Source organism: Oratosquilla oratoria, chromosome 1 (assembly GCF_046742065.1).
Source record: "Oratosquilla oratoria isolate Oo_2021 chromosome 1, ASM4674206v1, whole genome shotgun sequence".
NCBI classification, from domain to species: Eukaryota; Metazoa; Arthropoda; class Malacostraca; order Stomatopoda; family Squillidae; genus Oratosquilla; species Oratosquilla oratoria.
The window spans coordinates 100576787-100602429 of NC_134777.1; the positions used below are offsets into that span (position 1 = coordinate 100576787).

Below are 25643 nucleotides of genomic sequence, written 5' to 3' on the forward strand. Positions count from 1 at the left end.
GGGAAAATACCACAAACCTTACCCAAAGACTTTCAGATTTTTTTTTTTTTTTTTTTTTTTACCAAGAGGTGATTCTCCGGCGATCATTCTTCTTCTTCTATTAGCTGGAGAGGTAGGGTGCAACACTGCACCCACCACAAATTACACGTGTCCGACATGCTCCAAACCCATCACCTCGTCACCCTGGTCCACCAATCCATCTATTTTGTGAACACAACTACCATCATTAAATCCCTCCTCCCTCGCACCGACAACACAACCGAAATCCAATCAATCCAAATCTGAACAGGTAACAAACCCACAATCACAATAGTTGACATTTACATCTCCCCACAATCATCCCCAACAGTTCCCAGCAACTTCAGGCCTAACCTCGACCAACTCGCCACCATCCCCACGGGTGGTGGCATTAAAGCCAAGCTGTCGGCCTGGTATGTCAACAACTCCGACACGAACATAGAATTTGATCTGCAGGCACATCTTGACACACTAACTAACCACCATGAACAACATCCATAATCACATACATATCACCATCAAGTCCTCTACACCTCTTCCTCTCCTGACATCACCTGTTCTCATGTTTAATCCCCTCATCTTGGAAAGTGGTCAGAGTCCTTGGATTCGACCACCTTACAATCATTATCACCACTGAAAAACGATATATCGCAGTTGGCCACAGAAACACATGCATTAATTACAAAAGAAAAAGCAAACTGAGAAGCTTTCACTGGAGATGCAGAACAAGATTTCGAGACAATAAGCAAAACATCAATCACAGACATAGACATTACTGTGCACACCTTCAACACAACCATATAAAACGCAAACAAAAATATATCTCCTGAGGCAACAGAAAATCACAAAACCAAATTTCACACCAGAAATTCAAGATCTCATCAAACACTGCATCACATTCAAATACGTCACCCCACATATAAGAGACTACAAAGGATTACAAAGGCGGAGCATGCCGACAAGAGGGTTTCAGGACAATTTCCCCCGGAGGACAATTGCCCCCCGTAATCAATTGCCCCCTAGGACAATTGCCCTCTAGGACAATTTCCCCCGTTGTCAATTGCCCCCTGGGACAATTGCCCCCTGGGACAATTGCCCCCTAGGACATTTACCCCCGGAAGACAATTTCCCCCGTTGACAATTCAACTAAACAAGATACTGTGACTCAACGCAGACTGTACCCTGTTAATTTTACCCAAAACTTTATTTATAAAGTCAAAGAGTGAAAATACTTTTAGTTGCAATTTCCCCCGTGGACAATTGAAATAAATACAAATACAAAGTTAATTTTGTTCAAAACTTTATTTATAAAGTCAAAGAGTAAAAATACATTTAGTTGCAAAGAATGAAAATAAGCTTAGTTTTGTTTAAAAACTTAGATTATACGCAATTCCTCTTAAGTAATCAAAAATCTCTCTGTTGTTGTAATCGTTCACTAAACCGACTATTCGCTGGGAGCAATCTTTATACCTTTTCCGTGATCCTTCATTTGCAATGCCGGCTGCACTCTGACTGATACTAAACTCTTGAAGTGACTGCTCTTTCTGGAGTTTTGAAATAAAAATCCAAATACTGGGATGGCAGCAACCAGTACTGGCAAGAAAACTCCTATGCCATCCCTCGACTGAATTGTTTGGTCTTGGAAGCTCTTCCTTCGCTCTGTTGTACATGCCCCACAGAGCCATGTCGAACATTAGTTCTCGTTACCCTCTCCTCCTACAAGGTCGTCCAATATTAAGTGTCTTCGAAATAATCAAGTATTGGCTGACTGTCTGGAGCCATAATTCCCAGCAGTTTTCAAACGTTTCTTCAATTTCAGCAGTCGGCACAAAAGTTAATGCTGCGAGCATCCTCATGCTAAGAGTAAACTCCTGGTCATTTAGATAGGTTTGCTGCATGCCTGAAGCTTGTACCTTTCTGTAAATGTTTTGGCAAAAGTGGATAAAAAAAAACTTTTATTTTTGTACGGTTAAACACAGCATGCAAACTATTGATCATGGTTCTCTCAAAGTCGACCATTATGCTGACTGGAGATAAATTAGGATTTAATTTCTTCAGCTCTTGTAAAAAAGTTGTATATGTGGCTTGGCTTTTAACGGGGAAGAGAGCATAAATCAGAGGTACTGTACGACTATCTTGCAAAGCATGAATAGTATATAGTTGGGCAAAAATCTGAGGAACTGTTTTAAATGTTCCGTCTATAAACCAATGAAGAGAAGAAGATAGCATTTCTACATTTCTATACGTTCCGAAAATTAGAATTCTTGGCCTGCGCTCACCAACAGAGTTGTCAGAATCATAAAGAAGAAAATTTTGCCCATCGAGGATTCTTTTATACTGTTCTTCCAGACTACTTTTTGCCTTTGTGTCTGGTCAAAATAGCGTATATAGTAAAGTAGCATTTTTTGCAATAAATGCAAAATTTTATTTGCATTTATAGTCGTAATAGCAATAATAGAATAAATGCTAGAAATCCGGGCTCTAGTAATTACGTACAATTATGTTCAATTACGTACACAACACGACACAATCACTATTCGAAGTAATAAATATCACTTGAAGTAATAAACTTCGTATGAGGTATTCAGTAGGTTTACAAGTTTACAAGGTTTACAGTAGGTTTACAAGTTTAGTTAAATTGTCAATGGGGGAAATTGTCTTCCGGGGGTAAATGACCTAGGGGTCAATTGTCCCAGGGGGCAATTGACCTAGAGGGCAATTGTCCCAGGGGGCAATTGACAACGGGGGAAATTGTCCCAGGGGGCAATTGACCTAGAGGGCAATTGTCCCAGGGAGCAATTGATTACGGGGGGCAATTGTCGTCCGGGGGAAATTGTCCTGATACGCTAGAGACCTTTTGGTCCATATCTAGGTCGGATGCGAAAAAAAGCATAATAATAATAAAATAATAAATAAAAACTATAATAATGTAAATAACAAATAAAATACATAAATAAATGCATAGGTATAGTTAAATAATAAACAAACAGGTAAATAGTAAATAATGATAAATTGACATATAACTAATAATAAATGAAAATCAGACAGACAAATGATAACAAAACAAAAACAAATGATATAAAATAAATTATAATCATTACAGCATCTTGCTTAGGTGTTTATCTAAATGATTTTTAAACCTTCGAACTATAACAATGTAAATAACAAATAAAATACATAAATAAATGCATAGGTATAGTTAAATAATAAACAAACAGGTAAATAGTAAATAATAGTAAATTGACATACAACTAATAATAAATGAAAATCAGACAGACAAATGATAACAAAACAAAAACAAATGATATAAAATAAATTATAATCATTACAGCATCTTGCTTAGGTGTTTATCTAAATGATTTTTAAACCTTCGAACTGAACTACATTGCACTACCTGTGCAGGAAGTTTATTCCATTCATTAACTACACGGTTGGCAAAGTTGTATCTACCTACTTCCAAATTGAATCTATTTCCGGACAGTTTGAGATAATTGTTTCTTGTCTGATTCTCATTCAATGTGAAAATTTTGTCACTTTTGATGTTGTCAATTTCCTTTAAAATCTTAAAGACCTGTATCAAGTCACCTCTGAGTCTACGCTTTTTTAGGGAAAACAGATTGATATGTTTTAGTCGATTTTCGTATGATTTATTTTTGATATTTGGAATCAGTTTTGTGGCTCGCCGTTGTACTTTTTCCAGTCTATCAATGTCTTAAATTAGATTAGGTGACCATACGGAAACAGCATATTCCAAATGTGGACGAACTAACGATTTATATAGCTTGTTAATGAGTGGGAGGTTATGCAGATATACGGGATAGGAGGAAAGCTTCTGGGAGCTGTCAAGAGTTTTTATGAGAGTAGTAGAGCTTGTGTCAGGATTGGAAATAGAGAGAGTAAGTGGTTCGAGGTAAAGGTGGGACATCGTCAAGGATGCGTTATGTCGCCCTGGCTGTTCAACTTATATATGGATTGGGTGGTGCGAGAGGTAAATGCAAGGGTAGTGGGAAAGGGATTGGAGATGGTTAAAGAAAATGGAGAAAAGTGGGAGGTGAGCCAGCTGTTGTTTGCGGACGACACTGCGCTTGTGGCAGGATCGGAGGAGGGATTGAGGAAGTTGGTGGCAGAGTTTGGGAGAGTATGTGATAGAAGAAAGCTAAAGATAAATGTGGGTAAAAGTAAGGTGATGAGATGTACAAGGGGTGAAAGTGGCAGTAGACTGGAAGTGAGCATTAAGGGAGAGCGACTGGAGGAAGTGGATAGTTTGTATACTTGGGTGCAAATGTGGCAGGGAAAGGTGGAGTGAAAATGGAGGTAGAATGTAGATTGAGAGAAGCGAGTAAATGCCTTGGTGGATTAAAGAGTGTAATGAGGAATAGACATTTGGGAATGGATGCTAAGAGGTGACTGTATGTAGGAGTGATTGTGCCAACAGCACTGTATGGGGCAGAAACATGGAACATAAGAGAAGAAGAGAGAAGGAGTTTGAATATGTTTGAGATGAGGTGTCTGAGAAGTATGATGGGGGTTACTAGGCTAGATAGAGTGAGAAATGAGGAAGTGAGGAGGAGAACAGGGGTGGAAAAGGAGCTGGGAGATAGGGTTGATGAAACAATATTAGGATGGTTTGGACACATGGAAAGAATGAGTGAAGAAAGACTAGTAAAAGAGGTGTGGAAGGCAGATGTGGAGGGAGTGAACATGAGGGGACGTCCTAGGATGAGGTGGATGGATGGGGTGAAGGGGGCTTTGGGGAAGAGGGGAATGTCTGTTGAGGAAGGAAGGGAGAGGACAGAAGACAGGGGTGAATGGAGAATGGTTGTAGATGGATGATGTTGGGATAGCATGAGGTGGAATGGGCGGGTGGATGGGGGGTGAGGTAGTATGTGTGAGCAAAATTTGACGCAGCCCGAAGGGATTTCTCCCCGTCCTCTCATTTTATGCAATGGGGGACGGAGAGGGGGGGGTCGCCGATTTAATGAAGCGGCCTTGCTGTGGATGTGCTGTGTCTTGCGACACTGTTTCTGACCCAGGGCAGTGGACAAGGTGCAGGGATGACCCGTCATTCAGGAGGTGCTAAGATAAGAGGGAGGGTGGAGGGGTGTGGAGTGTATTCAGGGGTGGAATGCGTGGGAGTGATTTTGTGCCTTTTTCTTTTTGGCTACCCCCCTTGTAAGGTGGAAAAAGCCTTGGTATATGTATGTATATGTATGTTAATGAGTGATGGAGTTTTGAAATCAAAAGATCGCGCAATCAGTCCTACAATCTTATTAGCTTTCTCAGAGGCTGAAATACACTGCTTGGATGATTTGAGGTCGTTACTGATAATTACGCCGAGATCTTATTCACTATCCACTTTTGTTAACAAATTTCCAAATAACTTGTAATCGTACTTACTGTTATTTTTACCTATGTGCATTACCTTGCATTTACTTGTGTTAAATTTCATTAGCCACTTTTCAGACAATTGCTGTAATTTATCTAAATCTTCTTGAATATCTAATTGGTTTGATTGATCATTTGCCACTCCGCACAGTTTTGTATCATCAGCAAATTTGGAAACTGTAGATTTTAGTCCATGGTCTATATCATTTATATATACTATGAATAGAAGTGGCCCAAGAATGGAACCCTAAGGAACTCCACCTGTAACATTTTTCCATCTAAAAGTTTTTCCATTTAAAACAATTCTCTGTTTTCGACCATTCAACCAATTACTAGTCCAACCTAATAGGCTACCGCTTATTTCGTGTAAAGCTAACTTAGTAAGTAGTCTTTCGTGTGGGACGGTATCAAAAGCTTTTGCAAAGTCTAGATATATTAATGTTTCTTTTGTTATAATTCGAAATAACTGTGTTGTAGAATTCGAGTAAGTTAGTCACGCAATAACGTTTCCGTCTGAAACCATGCTGGCTATCATTTATCAAACGGTTATTTTCTAAATGATGTTCGATAGCATCTCTGATTATAGTTTCCATTATTTTTCCTACGATTGAAGTCAAACTTATAGGCCTATAGTTATTTGGCTTCTTTTTGTCACCTTTTTTGAATATGGGAGTAACGTTAGCTAGCTTCCATTCTCTTGGGACATCTCCGGATATGATGGATTTCTTGAAAATAATTTCTAATAGAACAACAATCTCATTTTTCATTTCCTTTAAGATTCTTGGATGCCAACCGTCACCTTCTAATTTTTTCTTTTGTTATATTTACCGTAGTGAGTAAGTTTACCCTAGACTTTTCACAGGTTTCAGTTTGGAATTCACTTTGAGGTGTTTCGTTTACGAATACCGAGCTAAAATAATTGTTTAAGATATTACATATTCCTTCATTTGAATATTCAAGTTGACCGTCAGCAGATAATAGTGGACCAATGTGATTCCTAACAACCTTTTTATCTCTAATGTAACTATAGAATTCTTTGGGATTCTCTTTGGATTTATCAGCGATGTTCATTTCGTATTGTCGTTTTCTTTTTCTTATTGTCTTTTTTAAATCTCTCTGTATTGATACATAACTTTCATATTCATTAGATGCACCCGAGCACTTATATTTCTTATAAGCCTGTCTCTTTTTAGCAATACTTTTTTCAGTTTCTTTGTCGAGCCACTTTGGGCGAGCCTGATTTGGGGGACGTCTGTCCTTAAAAGGAATGTAAGTCTGAATCATTTTAGTGAGCGTATTTTGAAATATTTCCCACATCTGATCTACAGGTCTTTCGTTTAATTTTGCCTCCCAATCTGTAAGCTGAAGCTCCTGACGTAGTCCTATGAACTGAGCTTTACTGAAATCGGGTATTTTAGAAACACAAGTATCTATTCTAAAATTGTTTAGGAGTTTGAATCTAAGTTGTGATCGCTATTTGCAACAGATTCACCGACTTCTACATCAGTTACCATGCTTTCGCGGCTAGTGATCAATAGATCGAGTAAGTTTCCATATCTTGTGGGCTCTTTTACATGCTGAATTAAGTAATTGTCACCAAGAAAATCAATCAAGCGACTACCTATATGGCCATGTTCAAGGGTCATCCAATCAATGTCAGTAAAATTGAAATCACCCATTATCAATAAATCCCGGTTGCAGAAACTAGACAGTTCTTGAAATAACAGTTTGTCGTCTGCTAATGATAATGTCTTTGGCCTATATATCACACCTATATTCATTTTTTGTCCATTTGTTTGGGTTCATATGCATCCTCTTTCACTTTCTCTAAAACACAAGCATGAACATTGTTTTTAAGGTACAACAGAACACCCCCACCTTTCTTGTGGTTTCTATCCTGATGAAAGTGTTTAAATGCCGCAATATTAAATTCAGCTTCGAACTCTGTACCATTTAACCATGTCTCAGTTATTCCTATCATATCGAGATTTTCGCTTTTGACATACGCCTACATTTCTTGATATTTGTTCCTAATACTACGAGCATTAAAGTACATGGTTTTAAGAAACTCGTGATTATTTCTTTTTGACACATTTTGAGTTTCAATATCATGTCATACATTATTGTTTTGTTTTTCATTTATACCTTGCTCTATATTATTATTTGGTCCTTCATTGACATTCAATGCCTCATTAACATTTCTCCCATCAAAATTAACATTTCCCCCATCACGGACATCTGGTCGATCTCTTTTGTACATTTTGTCCCCCCACGTCACCGTGATTCACGCCGGCCTCCCGTCGTTCATTAACATTATGTCCGGCATCCCTTCCTAAAATTATATTTTGTTCTCCAGTGACATTATATCCTACCGTGATATTTTTCCTCCACAATAATTACATCCCATCATGATCTTTTGTTTTCCACTGACATTACATCCTATCATGATATATTGGCCTTCATTGACATTCTGTCCGGTATCCCTTCCTAAAATTATATTTTGTCCTCCACTGACATTATATCCTACCGTGATATTTTCTCCTCCATTATCATTACATCCTATCGTGATATTTTGTCCTCCACTATCATTACTTCCCATCGTGATCTTTTGTCCACCACTGTCATTACATCCCATTGTGACATTTTGTCCTATGACATTACATCCTAATGTAACATTTCGTCCTCTAGCGACATTATATCCTAAAATCATATTTTGTCCTATACTGGCACATTGTTCTACATTAATGCTATACTCTACACTGTTTTCCCAAGTACATTGTATTTCCCCTTCCCTTTGGGCTTCTACCCTAAAAAAGGAGCTAATTCATTACAAACTCCCACAATGAGGTTTGTAAGAACATCTTTGCCTCTGCGGGTAAGGTGGATCCCATCAGAAGCGTAAAGGTCATGGCGCCTAGAAAAGAGATACCAAGGATCAAGAAAGTGGTATCCCAATTGTGTGCACAACTGCGATATCCTATCATTGATCCCTATGGCTCTACTGTTCCAACACGAGCCTGCGTAGATCCTCGGGAGGATCCCACAGACTACGTGACGGCTCCCACGTTCCTTCATCTCCTGAAGGAGGACCTTGTAATTCCGAACAAGCTCCTCTGATCTCACCCTACCCAAGACCGAGAGAATACAAGGTCAACTCACGCGCATGTTGTGACGTCATCAGAAGTGGAGCCCACAGAGAAAATGGTGAAAACGTAAGTGAAAATGTTAGGTAAAAGAGAAAACGTACAGGCACCACAGATTTTATGGGAGACTTACCTATTTCATGTTCTGCAACCGTTAAAATGGGGGTTCCATATTGGAAAAATATTCTTGTGGTTTATTTTTGACATATTTTATAAAGAAATTTAAAAGTTATTCTTTGTGTTGAGGGCAAACAAGTATCCAAGTCTATGAATCCATTTACCACAAACAATTATCTTTCTCTATGAAGAAAACGATTTGCCAAACTTAAAGGATATGGCATGAATTATCGATTAAAAACAATACACATCCCTGTTTCAGTGGTACGGTTACCCAATACCCAATATGGGCGTTTCCTTTTATCATTACTTTTTAACACTGTATACGTTATTTCATTGTTAAATACTAATTATTCTTATTTCCATCCAATGTCAATATCCCAAGAAATAACAAAATTAGGTACAAATTTAGTATAAAACACACGGTAAGTAAATATTACATTTCCGATTTGTTTACATGAAACACTGACATTTCATTTTTTGTAACAACGACCCATGTATATTACATGGTTGACGACTGAATTTTGAGTGCAACAACTTTTATTGTGTAATTATTGTATTATATTTTGATGGGTTAATATAAATAATCACAAAGTTTTAATTCAAATGTCGATATCTAACTATCAGATTCAATTTCTATCCACAAACATCATAGGGCAATGACGCTGGCTACGGAAGCTACGCTGGAATGCATTTCCTTCAAAGTGCCGACTGCATATGTAAGAATTGGTTGGATTAAATCTTTCTGTTCGTTTGCAAAACGTAATCCACTTATTTCTCACATATTCATCCTCTGGAAATCTATGGTAAGTTATTTCAGACCCTTTCACATGTGTTTTTCTGCACAATGGGACGGCATAATTATTTTAGTTACGCATAAATATTCTAAAAGAAATCGGAGACACGTTCCCGACTCCAGCCACACCTGGACTGAGGCCGGAATTTCAACGAACCCTCGGCCAGGTACTTCTAGTGACGTCACAGCGTAAACGACCTAAATACTGGTTAGCTGTTGAGTAGACCTTGTATTCTCTCTATCTTGACCCTACCTACATCGTTACTTCCCGTATGAACAATCGTAACCGTGTTCTTCCGTCCTTGCTCCCTGATGGACTGGGTACAATCGGCGATCCCACGGCCCGGCTGACATACAAGCTTGCAACGTCGCTTAGTCTTCCGCTGCAGGATGTCGTCATAGCCTCGCACCATGGAGTCCCCCACCACCAAGAACTCCTGGTTTTCAGCCACTTCATCCTCCAGTAGAGCAAAACCATTGGCTAGAGCCAGCGGTTCCTCCACAGGGCACACGTCTACCGAACGCGGGCTCGACAAACGGTACCCCACGGACCGCCACTCACTCACGGCAGTGACAGTAGGGGAAGAAGTGGAACGCTCTTTGGGTTGTGGGGAGGGTTCACACTTCTCACGGAGCGCATTCCTGTGAAGACGAATTTCCTCCTCACACATCTTGAGACGGACTTCTAGGTTCACGCAACCTTCACAAGCCATTTCGCTCCTCCTTTAGCAATAAAAACGGCAAAGAGAAAATACAAATTAACAACAACAAAATCAAAGCGGTCTCTAATAAAGTAAATACGGGAAGCTTACTCTACTTACCTTATACTATTTCTCCTACCTTTGGAATACAGTAACAGAAAACTGTTTTGAATTTAAATAGAACACTACACTTTATCTTATATCTGTAACTATATAGCGCTATACATATACAAGTACAAAAACACAACACCTTTTTTATGTTTATTGCAGTATATGACACATTAGATAAAAAATTGACTGGTGTAAATATTTAATTCACAAAGTAGCAATAACTCAGCATCAGGAGAGTGGGCCAAAGGGATAAGATTGTTCATGGGCATCCCTTAGTACAGGGGTTCTCAAACTTTTTCTCGTTAATTCCCCCCTGAGTTATAAGATCATCTTCCCGAACCCCCAATAATCTGACAATGAAGAGAATGGTAATTTATTGACTAACTCATAAAAGTACAATAATTCTGCAAAGGATATTATAAAATTATTCAAATTTTAATTACTTTATTCAGAAGAAACATCACACACAAACACACACACCAGATTCAACTATTGGTAATCAACACTGTTAATCTAGAAACCAGCGTAGAACAGTGTGATTGAAGGAACACATACTGCTAGCACGGAATTTCATAATCCCCAACTACCGCTATTTAAAATACGTTTTACGCCAGCCATCTAAGTACCCCTAGAAATCATCTTGTGAACCCCTGGGGGTTCGCGAACCCCAGTTTGAGTACCCCTGGGCTTAGTCAGTAGGAATTCAAGCAGATGAGGTAATTTCTGAGTTTTCTGCTAGCTTGAAGTCATACAGATAATAATTTACTTCCTTCAGTTTGACTTATTTTTGCTTTTATACTCCTTCACACAGGACACTGAGCAAAAAATGTAATCTAGGTAGTGGAATTCATCACTGGAAACACCTCTGTTGGGAAATGCATTCACTCCTGTCTGCTGCTTTTTGCTGGCTCTCTTGCTGTGCTGCAAGTCGTCGTTCTGCTGCAAGTGCCCTCTTTTCTCTATCAGTCATTGATAAGAAAGTATTTCTTTGTGCTAATTCCATTTTTCTTTCTTCCTCAATTTTCTTTTTTTCCTTTTCCTTTTCCCGCTTAGCCTTTCTCTGTCCACGTTTCTTTTCTGCCTTCCGAGCTGCTTGTTCTTTTTCTTGTTCCTCACACAGAGCACTCAATATCCCTGCCTCCTTGTAGTCATATTTACTTGGGTATGTACTCATAAAACGTCTGAAGGTGTTGCGTATTTGCTTATTTGTTGTCATCTTGTATGGCAGCTCTCCCTTGTTGCTTTTAATACTTGGGTCACAATCATTTTCCATTAGATACCAGATGACGTCTTTGTGACAGGCTGTGGCAGCAATATGAAGAAGAGAAAGTTCATCTTTCCCAAAAGTAAAAGATCGGGGAATGACAGCTTCTTGACATGCCTTGATTGACTCTCTAACTTCATGACTCAAAATCCCTTCAAATTGGTCACCTTCTGAATCATGTGCATATGCGATAATAGCCTTCAAAGTATTTATATCTCCTGAACTGCATGCTGTGTAAACTAAATTCCTCACTTCTGGCAGAGACTTCTGAGCTTTAGAATTCTCCTTAGGTAATTGTCTTTTGTTCTTATGAGGTCTTCTTTTGGATTTGTTTTTGGGAATATAACAATCCATTTCTTCCAATTGCAAGGTGCTGAACTTGTTTGTGCTCACACAGAGTCCATACTCAGAGTCTTCACTGAGAGACGAATCATCACTTCCATTGAAGGTACAAGATTCTTGATGTCTGATAACTTTCTTTTCCTTAACTTCGTTTATTTTCTTTTTCGGAGATGATGGTTTCAAGACATTTTTTCCAGGGAGGCTTTTCTCTCTACTTGCTATTTCTGACTGGAGGTCATCTTCTGTTCCATGAACTGTGATCTCTGATAATACTGTATGCACTCTCCGCACCTCCTTAAAAGTTGGTTTCTCTGTGCTGAATGGTATGGTTCTTATCCGTAAATCATCAGCCTTAAGTGGAGGGTCTGGTCCACCAAAAATGACCTTTTTATTTGTATTTGTTGCTCGAAGCATAATAATGTGGCTCTGGTTCAAATGCCCTTGCCATGATTGAAGTACTTCTTGTACATGCTGCATGAAGGACTGCTCATTATGTCTTCTAAGAGATGACCCAGCAGAATGAAAATGACCATTCTTGTTATCTTTGCTGCTTTGTGATCCTCCTTGTTTAGATCTAACAGTATAGCTATGGAAAGTTTTATGTGCTAAAATCTCTTCACCTCTGATGACGGCTCCTGCAAAATGTCCCCCTCCAATCATCAAGATGGACCAATAACACTTATAAGGCACTGCCATTGCCTGTTCAATCACCTCCTCTTCACTTGACATCTCTCTCTTTTTACCAGTGAGAAGACAACGAAAGAGGGAAAATACTATCCCATCATGGTTGACAAAGTAGATCTGAGGTTGTCTTTGAAGAACTGCAGTCCTCTGATCTTCTTCACATATTTCTTGTGGATCCTCTTCATCAGACTCTGACTCTGAAGAACTACTGATGTTATTCATAAACTGTTCCTCTGTAAGAACTTTTTTTCCTTCCATAGAGCGTTTCAGATTGGCTCGATGAAGGTCCTGGCCATAGTGGTTGACTTGCTCTTGGCGTGATGTAAAGGTGAGGTTGCAATAAGAACATTTCATGGAAACCGCTGATGTTGGCAAACTTGGCTTAAACAGTGGGAGTCCAACGGCACAATGTTCTTCTGATGGTCTTGATGTTGATGCTTTGGAGAACTCCAAATGTTCCATAGTTCCTTTAGCAAAACGTAGTCCTATCATCAAAGGAACAATTTGTTCCTTATTCCAAATACTCCTTTTGTCTGTCATTTCTTCTCCCCTAACAGTTCTTCTCAAGGGATACTTTTAAGTCAGAAAATGACCGAAGACCCAAGATCTCGGATTTAACAATTCGGGTGCTGAATAACGTCCCCTCCACGAGCATCAATATTTTATGACAGTAAACAATCAATATCAGTTGATGCCTTACTAACCTTTTATTCGAACTTGACACGTGTGTAATTACAATTTGTTTCAACTATCAGTACGTCATTTTGTAATACTTCAGCCTCGTGCAGAACCAATCACTCGTAAAGTGACAACATGGTTGAGACTTCTGGAGGGCTTTTTATATTTGGAGGTCATTTCAAATATTAGAGAAAAAGAGGAGCAAATGTAATTTTATATCAAAATTATATTTTCAATTTAAGTTTAATATACTTAAAAGAACAAGGGAAGATCATCTCGACATGGACAAGAGACTGCAAGCTGTATATCAAGTGCAAGGATGAAAAAGTACATCAAGTAAGTAATCTTGAACAATTAGTTGAATTTCAATACTTCACATTCCTTAATCTTCTAACACAAACATAACCATGAACACTACAACTAACACAAAAACAAAAAACTGTGTGTGTATACAAACACGCACACACACACGAACACACGCACACACACGCGCGCGCACACATACACACACATACACACCCATCGCACGCGCACACACACGCGTGCACACGCATACACACAAATACACACGTGCACACACACACACACACACACACACACACACTGAAATAATTTCAGTATCACTGCGCTGCGAGTCGTTACTCCAACACTTATTTTGTGTGTGTGTGTGTGTGTGTGTGTGTGTGCGTGTGTGTGTGCGGGTCTAAAGGTCACAGCATTACACATAGATCGGTCATATATAAGCTCTGAGCTCTCTTCCGGGAGGGAAATAGCTGTCGATCACGAGTCCAACAGGTGATCCAAGACCATAGTAAATCAGACACATACATACAAACACACACACACACACACACACACACACACACACACACACACACACACACACACACACACACACACACACACATATATATATATATATATATTTCCGATGGAGTCCATTGTGGAAATGAAAACTAGAACTTTACGACGTTTCGCCTATATCTTAGGCATCTTCTGGTAAATCTTATTTTCTAAAGATACATACATGCTTATAAATACAAAAAGTTACAAAATGTGAAATACTAGGAGAGATGGTGGTGCAAGAGTGTTGCCGGACTTTTCATCATTGTGACGCGACGTGGGATGCCCGGAAAAGTTCCAAATGTCCGCACATGTTTTGCTGGATGTTGATATTTGGCATAAGGTTTTTTTTTTTTTATCAAAACTGCCTCCAAACATTTTAATTTTCTTCTGTCGTTGGTTTTTGAAATTATGACTGTTTTCGTTTAATTGGTCTCGTGATATGATAGTGTTGTGTGTTTTTGTGATGGGATTTTTTATAGCACCGTTTTGCATGTGAAATGTCAGTCTTTGTGTTAATGTTTGCGTTGTGTGGCCTATGTACCCTAAGAAGAGAATAATTAGAAGAATTGAAAGTGTTAAGAAAAAGATCACGAACGCTGAGTATGATGTGATATTCAATAGAAAATGTCTTGATGAAAACCTGCTCCCTAAATTCACTAATATATATATAGATATATATATATATATATATATATATATATATATATATTCACGAAGAACTCACAGTCGTAATAAAAGGAAACTTTAGAAGAATGTGTAACTTCTATATTTCGGCTAATATCTGTAGCCCTCTTCCTCCAGAAGAAGGCTATAGCTATTAGCCGAAATATAGAAGTTACACATTCTTGTAAAGTTTCCTTTTATTCCGATTGTGGGTTCTTCGTGATTATTATTTACAAATGTGCAACAAGATTTTGTCTTATATATATATATATATGTGTGTGTGTGTGTCTGTGTGTGTGTGTGTGTGTGTGTGTGTGTGTGTGTGTGTGTGTGTGTGTGTGTGTGTGCGCGCGTAAGTAACCACTAGGAAAAGTACACTAACGAAGTAGAGCGCTTTCGTATAATTACATCTTCAGTGCAAATACAAAAACTTAGTTTTCATCTTCCGAGATATCTTTTCACCATAAATGGTCATCCTGACGGGTGGGGATTTACATTTTTTTTAAGGGCTAAGGTATTGCCAAAAGTTTTTCTCCTAGGTGGCCACAAGTGTGTTAACACAAGGGGTGGGTGTAGGAGGAGACTCGTGAGGAGAACGCTGCCTCCATGTTATCATGAAGAGCATCAACAGGGCCGGAAGTCTCGGAGTTCTCATTACCGCCTGAAGGTCAGGGACTTCAGGACGTTGACTGCCAGGAGTCAGCTGTTTGCGACATGGCGGGAGATGCTCGAGAACTCGCTGCCGAAGTCTGTTATTCGAGAGACAATCCGTAAGGTCATGTAAACGTTGACATTAGATGTCCTGGTCACAGAAGGCATAAGTCATGAGCTTGAGGAAGCTTTGTCTGGTGGTCTTGGCTCAGACTTGCATGATGACTGTAGTCACTGATGTATTCCTGGACCTAGAGAAGGTCTTGGTGTTGGCCATCATCGACTCTACTGTCAACGTAGGTCTATGAGGCAAGTTTCTAGTCTGGTACCAGACTACCTCTCCGACAGAAGACTTCCAGTCCGGTTTCAGGAGCCATACGCTGGCTACCAGGCCTTCGACAACTGTAATCCCCAGGTCAGCCCCTCAATTATAAATATGGGAGACAACTGGGTACATACACATGAATGATACAATGGGATAGGGCACTTAAGATGACTTCGTACACAGTGGGGACTGTAAGATTGTGAGTCATGGTGTGGTATGGTAAACCGTGTTATGGTAGGTCTGGATGGTCAGGTGAAGTTGGTCTTGTGTTGTTTTTTGTATTCGTTTTGGGGTGAGGCCTTCTGTTGCCTGTCAGCGTTGTAGTAAGCATTAGTTGGATATTAATGGAAGGGCATTCATGAAAAATGAGGACACTGACGTAAACATCTAGGGAGGGGAATATGTGATTATTCTCTGCTTGAAATATAAAGTTAAGAGAGGAATTGACTTGGAAAAGCTGGACAAGTTGGGGTAATAGGTTCAGATTTTCACAATAAGAATACGTTATCTATGTACCGTGCATAGGTTGGCGGCTGCAGCTCAGTGTATTCCTTAAAGATTTTCCACTAGAACGAACCCATATAATGATAGGCGAAAAGTAGTCTCAGTGTGGACCCTATCCCGACACCATTGACCTGCACTCGCATTTTCTAGTAGGGCCCGTGAAATTGGGCTTCTTTAGTTCAGATCTGCAGAAGTTTACACAAAATGTCATTAAGAATGGTAAGTGCTGGATCTCCAGGGGAATGGTAAACCTTTAGACAGATAAGATTCATGGGTTCATCAGTTGATACATCTAAAAATAAGGATTCGACGTCCAGCTAGGCTACAACACCGGAAGAGGGAGGGAGGGAAGGCTCAAGGACACCAAAGAAATCATTGATAAATTAAAGGCTAAAGGTCGTTGGGATAAATGTATGGTTTGATCACTGTATTGTGTTGTTTGAAGGTCAGGGTCGGGGTTTCACTGATAATTCGACGGTGCTTCTTTTGATTAAGGGAACAATAGTACTTGTGCTACTCATCACAATTAGCCTCAAACCTACCAAAGTCTTTCTCAATGCCTTGAGTTCTCCCGCCCTTCCAATGCCCTAGCCTCCGTGTTTGTGTGTACGCATGTATGTATGTATGTGTGTATGTATGTATGTATGTATGTATGTATGTATGTATGTATATATGTATGTATGTATGTATGTATGTATATATGTATGTATGTTTGTATGCATGTGTGTATGTATGTATGTATGTATGTATGTATGTATGTATGCATGTATGTTGTATGTTTGAATGTATGCATGTATGCATGTATGTATGTATGTATGTATGTATGTATATATGCATGTATGTATTTATGTATGTATGTATGCATGCATGTATGTAGGCATGTATATGTAAACAAAATCCAAGGACAGTGGCAATATCTTTTCCCGTAAGGCATTGAATGGTGAATGGAAGGCCTTTGTGTCTCCGTCGTCAGAAGAGGGCGGAGTCTGAAATGACGAATTGTTATCCATTATGCAACTCACGCAATTAATCCTTGAAGTCTCAACGTCTACTCTAATGATGTTCCGTCTTCCACCAGACAATCTTATTCGGTTTAATGAAATTTATTTGTACTTAATCTTATAAATGAGACGTCTTACATATTTTTGACTACTTCGCTATAATAACAGTTCTTACAGTTTCTTCCACTCAATGTAAGGCTATTTTTTTCTTTTTATATTGATTTAGTTCTGTATTATTTCTATGTTGAGGATATAATCCCTTTCTGAACGGGTCAGGATTTTCTTAAGAAACCCCTTCACTGCTTTGGTACCTCTTATTGATTTTGTTATGGTTAACGCTTCTCGACTTTTTCGTGTGCACGAATTAACCACTTCGATCCGAAGACAATTTTTTTTTTACAGATTTCGTTATAGCTAACGGCCAGACTTCGAGACACTGAGCAGAACATCAATCACAGACATAGACACTACTGTGCACACCTTCAACACACACAAAACACAGACAAGAAATATATTCCCAACTGAGGGCAGGACTGTAGTGAAGGATTTGCAGTCGCCTCTCCCAAGAAATGATGTAATAAAAAGATTTTGTTCAAGTTAACACATCTGAGAGGGAGACCCGTTGCTGAGTGGGTCGAGGCCGTATAAAACCCTTCGCTACATGGTGTCATACTCAATAAATATTCTCCCGCCGAGAGCCACGGGACAGCAATCAGTTGAGAACAGGACCGACTCTGTGAAGATGATCTTATTCTTGTGACCGGTAAACCGTGACAAGAAGGCCTTGCCACCCTTTCAAAAGGCACGAATCCCTTGGAGCACCTTCGGTTACCCGGGGGAAAATACCACAAACCTTACCCAAAGACTTTCAGATTTTTTTTTTTTTTTTTATACCAAGAGGTGATTCTCCGGCGATCATTCTTCTTCTTCTATTAGCTGGAGAGGTAGGGTGCAACACTGCACCCACCACAAATTACACGTGTCCGACATGCTCCAAACCCATCACCTCGTCACCCTGGTCCACCAATCCATCTGTTTTGTGTACACAAGTACCACTATTAAATCCCTCCTCCCTCGCACCGACAACACAACCGAAATCCAATCAATCCAAATCTGAACAGGTAACAAACCCACAATCACAATAGTTGACATTTACATCTCCCCGCAATCATCCCCAACAGTTCCCAGCAACTTCAGGCCTAACCTCGACCAACTCACCACCATCCCCACGGGTGGTGGCATCAAAGCCAAGCTGTCGGCCTGGTATGTCAACAACTCCGACACGAACATAGAATTTGATCTGCAGGCACATCTTGACACACTAACTAACCACCATGAACAACATCCATAATCACATACATATCACCATCAAGTCCTCTACACCTCTTCCTCTCCTGACATCACCTGTTCTCATGTTTAATCCCCTCATCTTGGAAAGTGGTCAGAGTCCTTGGATTCGACCACCTTACAATCATTATCACCACTAAAAAACGATATATCCCAGTTGGCCACAGAAACACATGCATTAATTACAAAAGAAAAAGCAAACTGAGAAGCTTTCACTGGAGATGCAGAACAAGATTTCGAGACAATAAGCAAAACATCAATCACAGACATAGACATTACTGTGCACACCTTCAACACAACCATATAAAACGCAAACAAAAATATATCTCCTGAGGCAACAGAAAATCACAAAACCAAATTTCACACCAGAAATTCAAGATCTCATCAAACACATTCAAACACGTCACCCCACATATAAGAGACTACAAAGGATTACAAAGGCGGAGCATGCCGACAAGAGGGTTTCAGGACAATTTCCCCCGGAGCACAATTTCCCCCGGAGGACAATTGCCCCCCGTAATCAATTGCCCTCTGGGACAATTGCCCTCTAGGACAATTTCCCCCGTTGTCAATTGCCCCCTGGGACAATTGCCCCCTAGGACATTTACCCCCGGAAGACAATTTCCCCCGTTGACAATTCAACCAAACAAGATACTGTGACTCAACGCAGACTGTACCCTGTTAATTTTACCCAAAACTTTATTTATAAAGTCAAAGAGTGAAAATACTTTTAGCTGCAATTTCCCCCGTGGACAATTTAAATAAATACAAATACAAAGTTAATTTTGTTCAAAACTTTATTTATAAAGTCAAAGAGTAAAAATGCATTTAGTTGCAAAGAATGAAAATAAGCTTAGTTTTGTTTAAAAACTTAGATTATACGCAATTCCTCTTAAGTAATCAAAAATCTCTCTGTTGTTGTAATCGTTCACTAAACCGACTATTCGCTGGGAGCAATCTTTATACCTTTTCCGTGATCCTTCATTTGCAATGCCGGCTGCACTCTGACTGATACTAAACTCTTGAAGTGACTGCTCTTTCTGGAGTTTTGAAATAAAAATCCAAATACTGGGATGGCAGCAACCAGTACTGGCAAGAAAACTCCTATGCCATCCCTCGACTGAATTGTTTGTTCTTGGAAGCTCTTCCTTCGCTCTGTTGTACATGCCCCACAGAGCCATGTCGAACATTAGTTCTCGTCGCCCTCTCCTCCTACAAGGTCGTCCAATATAAGTGTCTTCGAAATAATCAAGTATTGGCTGACTGTCCGGAGCCATAATTCCCAGCAGTTTATCAAACGTTTCTTCAATTTCAGCAGTCGGCACAAAAGCTAATGCTGCGAGCATCCTCATGCTAAGAGTAAACTCCTGGTCATTTAGATAGGTTTGCTGCATGCCTGAAGCTTGTACCTTTCTGTAAATGTTTTGGCAAAAGTGGAAAAAACAGCCTTTTATTTTTGTACGGTTAAACACAGCATGCAAACTATTGATCATGGTTCTCTCAAAGTCGACCATTATGCTGACTGGAGATAAATTAGGATTTAATTTCTTCAGCTCTTGTAAAAAAGTTATATATGTGGCTTGGCTTTTATCGGGGAGGAGAGGATAAATCAGAGGTAGTGTGCGACTATCTTGCAAGGCATGGATAGTATACAGGATAAAATTTCTACATTTTTATACGTTCCGAATATCAAAATTCTTGGCCTGCGCTCACCAACAGACTTATCAGAACCATAAAGAAGAAAATTTTGCCCATCGATAGTTCTTTTATACTGTTTACAAGTTTAGTTAAATTGTCAATGGGGGAAATTGTCTTCCGGGGGTAAATGACCTAGGGGGCAATTGTCCCAGGGGGCAATTGACAACGGGGGAAATTGTCCTAGAGGGCAATTGTCCTAGGGGGCAATTGTCCCAGGGGGCAATTGATTACGGGGGGCAATTGTCGTCCGGGGGAAATTGTCCTGATACGCTAGAGACCTTTTGGTCCATATCTAGGTCGGATGCGAAAAAAAGCATAATAATAATAAAATAATAAATAAAAACTATAATAATGTAAATAACAAATAAAATACATAAATAAATGCATAGGTATAGTTAGATAATAAACAAACAGGTAAATAGTAAATAATAATAAATTGACATATAACAAATAATAAATGAAAATCAGACAGACAAATGATAACAAAACAAAAACAAATAATATAAAATAAATTATAATCATTACAGCATCTTGCTTAGGTGTTTATCTAAATGATTCTTAAAGCTTCGAACTGAACTACATTGCACTACCTGTGCAGGAAGTTTATTCCATTCATTAACTACACGGTTGGCAAAGTTGTTTCTACCTACTTCCAAATTTAATCTATTTCCGGAGAGTTTGAGATAATTGTTTCTTGTCTGATTCTCATTCAATGTGAAAATTTGGTCACTTTTGCTGTTGTCAATTCCCTTTAAAATTTTAAAGACCTGTATCAAGTCACCTCTGAGTCTACGCTTTTTTAGGGAAAACAGATTCATATGTTTTAGTCGATTTTCGTATGATTTATTTTTGATATTTGGAATCAGTTTTGTGGCTCGCCGTTGTACTTTTTCCAGTCTGTCAATGTCTTTAATGAGATTCGGTGACCATACGGAAACAGCATATTCCAAATGTGGATTTATATAGCTTGTTAATGAGTGGGAGGTTATGCAGATATACGGGATAGGAGGAAAGCTTCTGGGAGGTGTCAAGAGTTTTTATAATGGTAGAGCTTGTGTCAGGATTGGAAATGGAGCGAGTGAGTGGTTCGAGGTAAAGGTGGGACTTCGTCAAGGATGTGTTATGTCGCCCTGGCTGTTCAACTTGTACATGGATGGGGTGGTGCAAGAGGTAAATGCAAGGGTAGTGGGTCAGGGATTGGAGATGGTTAAAGAAAATGAAGAAAAGTGGGAGGTGAGCCTGCTGTTGTTTGCGGACGACACTGCGCTTGTGGCAGGATCGGAGGAGGGATTGAGGAAGTTGGTGGCAGAGTTTGGGAGAGTATGTGATAGAAGAAAGCTAAAGATAAATGTGGGTAAAAGTAAGGTGATGAGCTTTACAAGGGGTGAAAGTGGCAGTAGACTGGAAGTGAACATTAAGGGAGAGCAACTGGAGGAAGTGGTTAGTTTTAGATAAGTGGTTGCAAATGTGGCAGGGAAAGGTGGAGTGAAAGTGGAGGTAGAATGTAGATTGAGAGAAGCGAGTAAATGCCTTGGTGGATTAAAAAGTGTAATAATAGACATTTGGGAATGTATGCTAAGATTGTATGAAGGAGTCATTATGCCAACAGCACTGTATGAGGCTGAAACGCGGAACATGAGAGAGGAAGAGAGAAGGAGTTTGAATATGTTTGAGATGAGGTGTCTGAGAAGTATGATGGAGGTTACTAGGCTGATAGAGTGAGAAATGAGGAGGTGAGGAGGAGAACAGGGGTGGAAAAGGAGCTGGGAGATAGGGTAGATGAAAGAATATTAGGATGGTTTGGACACATGGAAAGAATGAGTGAAGAAAGACTAGTAAAAGAGGTGTGGAAGGCAGATGTGGAGGGAGTGAACATGAGGGGACGTCCTAGGATGAGGTGGATGGATGGGGTGAAGGGGGCTTTGGGGAAGAGGGGAATGTCTGTTGAGGAAGGACGGGAGAGGACAGAAGACAGGGGTGAATGGAGAATGGTTGTATATGGATGATGTTGTGATAGCATGAGGTGGAATGGGCGGGTGGATGGGGGGTGAGGTAGTATGTGTGAGCAAAATTTGACGAAGCCCGAAGGGATTTCTCCCCGTCCTCTCATTTTATGCAATGGGGGACGGAGAGGGGGGGGTCGCCGATTTAATGAAGCGGCCTTGCTGTGGATGTGCTGTGTCTTGCGACACTGCTTCTGACCCAGGGCAGTGGACAAGGTGCAGGGATGACCCGTCATTCAGGAGGTGCTAAGATAAGAGGGAGGGTGGAGGGGTGTGGAGTGTATTCAGGGGTGGAATGCGTGGGAGTGATTTTGTGCCTTTTTCTTTTTTGCTACCCCCCTTGTAAGGTGGAAAAAACCTTGGTATATGTATGTATATGTATGTTAATGAGTGATGGAGTTTTGAAATCAAAAGATCGCGCAATCAGTCCTAGACTCTTATTTGCTTTCTCAGAGGCTGAAATACACTGCTTGGATGATTTGAGGTCGTTACTGATAATTACGCCGAGATCTTTTTCACTATCCACTTTTGTTAACGAATTTCCAAATAACTTGTAATCGTACTTACTGTTATTTTTACCTATGTGCATTACCTTGCATTTACTTGTGTTAAATTTCATTAGCCACTTTTCAGACAATTGCTGTAATTTATCTAAATATTCTTGAATATCTAATTGGTTTAAGTGATCATTTGCCATTCCGCATAGTTTTGTATCATCAGCAAATTTGGAAACAGTAGATTTTAGTCCATGGTCTATATCATTTATATATACTATGAATAGAAGTGGCCCAAGAACGGAACCCTGAGGAACTCCACTTGTAACATTTTTACATCTAGAAGTTTTTCCATTTAAAACAACTCTCTGTTTTCGACCATTCAACCAATTACTAGTCCAACCTAATAGGCTACCACTTATTCCGTGTAAAGCTAATTTAGTAAGTAGTCTTTCGTGTGGGACGGTATCAAAAGCTAGTGCAAAGTCTAGATATATCAATGTTTCTTTTGTCATAATTCGAGATAACTGTGTTGTAGAATTCGAGTAAGTTAGTCACGTAAGAACGTTTCCGTCTGAAACCATGCGGGCTATCATTTATCAAACGGTTATTTTCTAAATGATGTTCGATAGCATCTCTGGTGATAGTTTCCATTATTTTTCCTACGATTGAAGTCAAACTTATAGGCCTATAGTTATTTGGCTTCTTTTTGTCACCTTTTTTGAATATGGGAGTAACGTTAGCTAGCTTCCATTCTCTTGGGACATCTCCGGATATGATGGATTTCTTGAAAATAATTTCTAATGGATCAACAATCTCATTTTTCATTTCCTTTAAGATTCTTGGATGCCAACCGTCACCCTCTAATTTTTTTCTTTTGTTATATTTACCGTAGTGAGTAAGTTTACCCTAGACTTTTCACAGGTTTCAGTTTGGAGCTCACTTTGAGGTGTTTTGTTTACAAATACCGAGCTAAAATAATTGTTTAAAATATTACACATTCCTTCATTTGAATATTCAAGCTGACCGTCAGTAGATAATAGTGGACCAATGTGATTCCTAACAACCTTTTTATCTCTAATGTAACTATAGAATTCTTTGTGATTCTCTTTGGATTTATCAGCGATGTTCATTTCGTATTGTCGTTTTCTTTTTTTCATTGTCTTTTTTAAATCTCTCTGTATTGATACATAACTTTCATAGTCATTAGATGCACCCGAGCACTTATATTTCTTATAAGCCTGTCTCTTTTTAGCAATACTTTTTTCAGTATCTTTGTCGAGCCACTTTGGGCGAGCCTGATTTGGGGGATGTCTGTCCTTAAAAGGAATGCAAGTATAAATCATCTTAGTGAGCATATTTTGAAATATTTCCCACATCTGATCTACAGGTCTTTTGCTTAATTTTGCCTCCCAATCTGTAAGCTCAAGCTCCTGACGTAGTCCTATAAAATGAGCTTTGCTGAAATTGTTTATTTTAGATACACAAGTATCTATTCTAAAATGTTTTAGCAGTTTGAATCTAATTTGTGATTGCTACTTGCAATAGTTTCACCGACTTTTACATCAGTTATCATGCTTTCGCGGCTAGTGATCAATAGATCGAGTAAGTTTCCATGTGTTGTAGGCTTTTTTACATGCTGAACTAAGTAATTGTCACCAAGAAAATCAATCAAGCGACTACCTATATGGCCATGTTCAAGGGTCATCCAATCAATGTCAGCAAAATTGTAATCACCCATTATCAATAAATCCCGGTTGCAGAAACTAGACAGTTCTTGAAATAACAGTTTGTCGTCTGCTAATGATAATGTCTTTGGCCTGTATATTACACCTACATTCGTTTTTTGTCCATTTGTTTGGGTTAACTTTACCCACAAACTATCATATGCATCCTGTTTCACTTTCTCTAAGACACAAGCATGAACATTGTTTTTAACGTACAACAGAACACCCCTACCTTTCTTGTGGTTTAAATCCCGCAATATTAAATTTAGATTCGAACTCTTTACCATTTAACCATGTCTCAGTTATTCCTATCATATCGAGATTTTCGCTTTTGACATACGCCTGTATTTCTTGAAATTTGTTCCTAATACTACGAGCATTAAAGTACATGGTTTTAAGAAACTCGTGATTATTTCTTTTTGACACGTTTTGAGTTTCAATATCATGCCTTACATTATCATTTTGTTTTTATTTATACATTGCTCAATACTATTATTTGGTCCTTCATTGACATTCAATGCCTCATTAACATTTCTCCCATCAAAATTAACATTTCCCCTATCACGGACATCTGGTCGATCACGGTCATCCGATCTCTTTTGTACATTTTGTCCCCCTACGTCACCGTGATTCACGGCAGCCTCCCGTCGTTCATTGACATTATGTCCGGCATCCCTTCCTAAAATTATATTTTGTCCTCCAGTGGTATTTTTTCCTCCACTATAATTACATCCTATCGTGATCTTTTGTCTTCCACTGTCATTACATCCCATCATGATATTTTGGCCTTCATTGACATTCTGTCCGGTATCCCTTCCTAAAATTATATTTTGTCCTCCACTGACATTATATCCTACCGTGATATTTTTTCCTCCATTATCATTACATTCTATCGTGATCTTTTGTCCTCCACTATCATTTCTTTCCATCGTGATATTTTGTCCTCCACTGTAATTACATCCCATCGCGACATATTGTCCTTTGACATTACATCCTAATGTAACCTTTCGTCCTCTACCGACATTATATCCTAAAATTATATTTTGTCATATACTGGCACATTGTTCTACATTAATGCTATACTCTACTCTGTTTTCCCAAGTACATTCTATTTCCCCTTCCCTTTGGGCTTCTACCCTAAAAAA

At 39.2% G+C, this 25643-nt stretch overlaps 1 protein-coding gene across 1 annotated transcript; it reads right to left on the reverse strand.

Annotated features, from left to right (window-relative positions):
* Positions 1-593: 593 nt before the first annotated feature.
* On the reverse strand, positions 594-13023 carry LOC143029160 (tRNA endonuclease ANKZF1-like). The gene is made up of 3 exons (XM_076191642.1): positions 11340-13023; positions 1489-1677; positions 594-844 (listed from the first exon to the last, which is right to left on the reverse strand). The coding sequence occupies exons 1-3, from the start codon at positions 13021-13023 to the stop codon at positions 594-596; spliced, it is 2124 nt and encodes a 707-aa protein (XP_076047757.1).
* Between the last annotated feature and the right edge of the window lie 12620 nt (positions 13024-25643).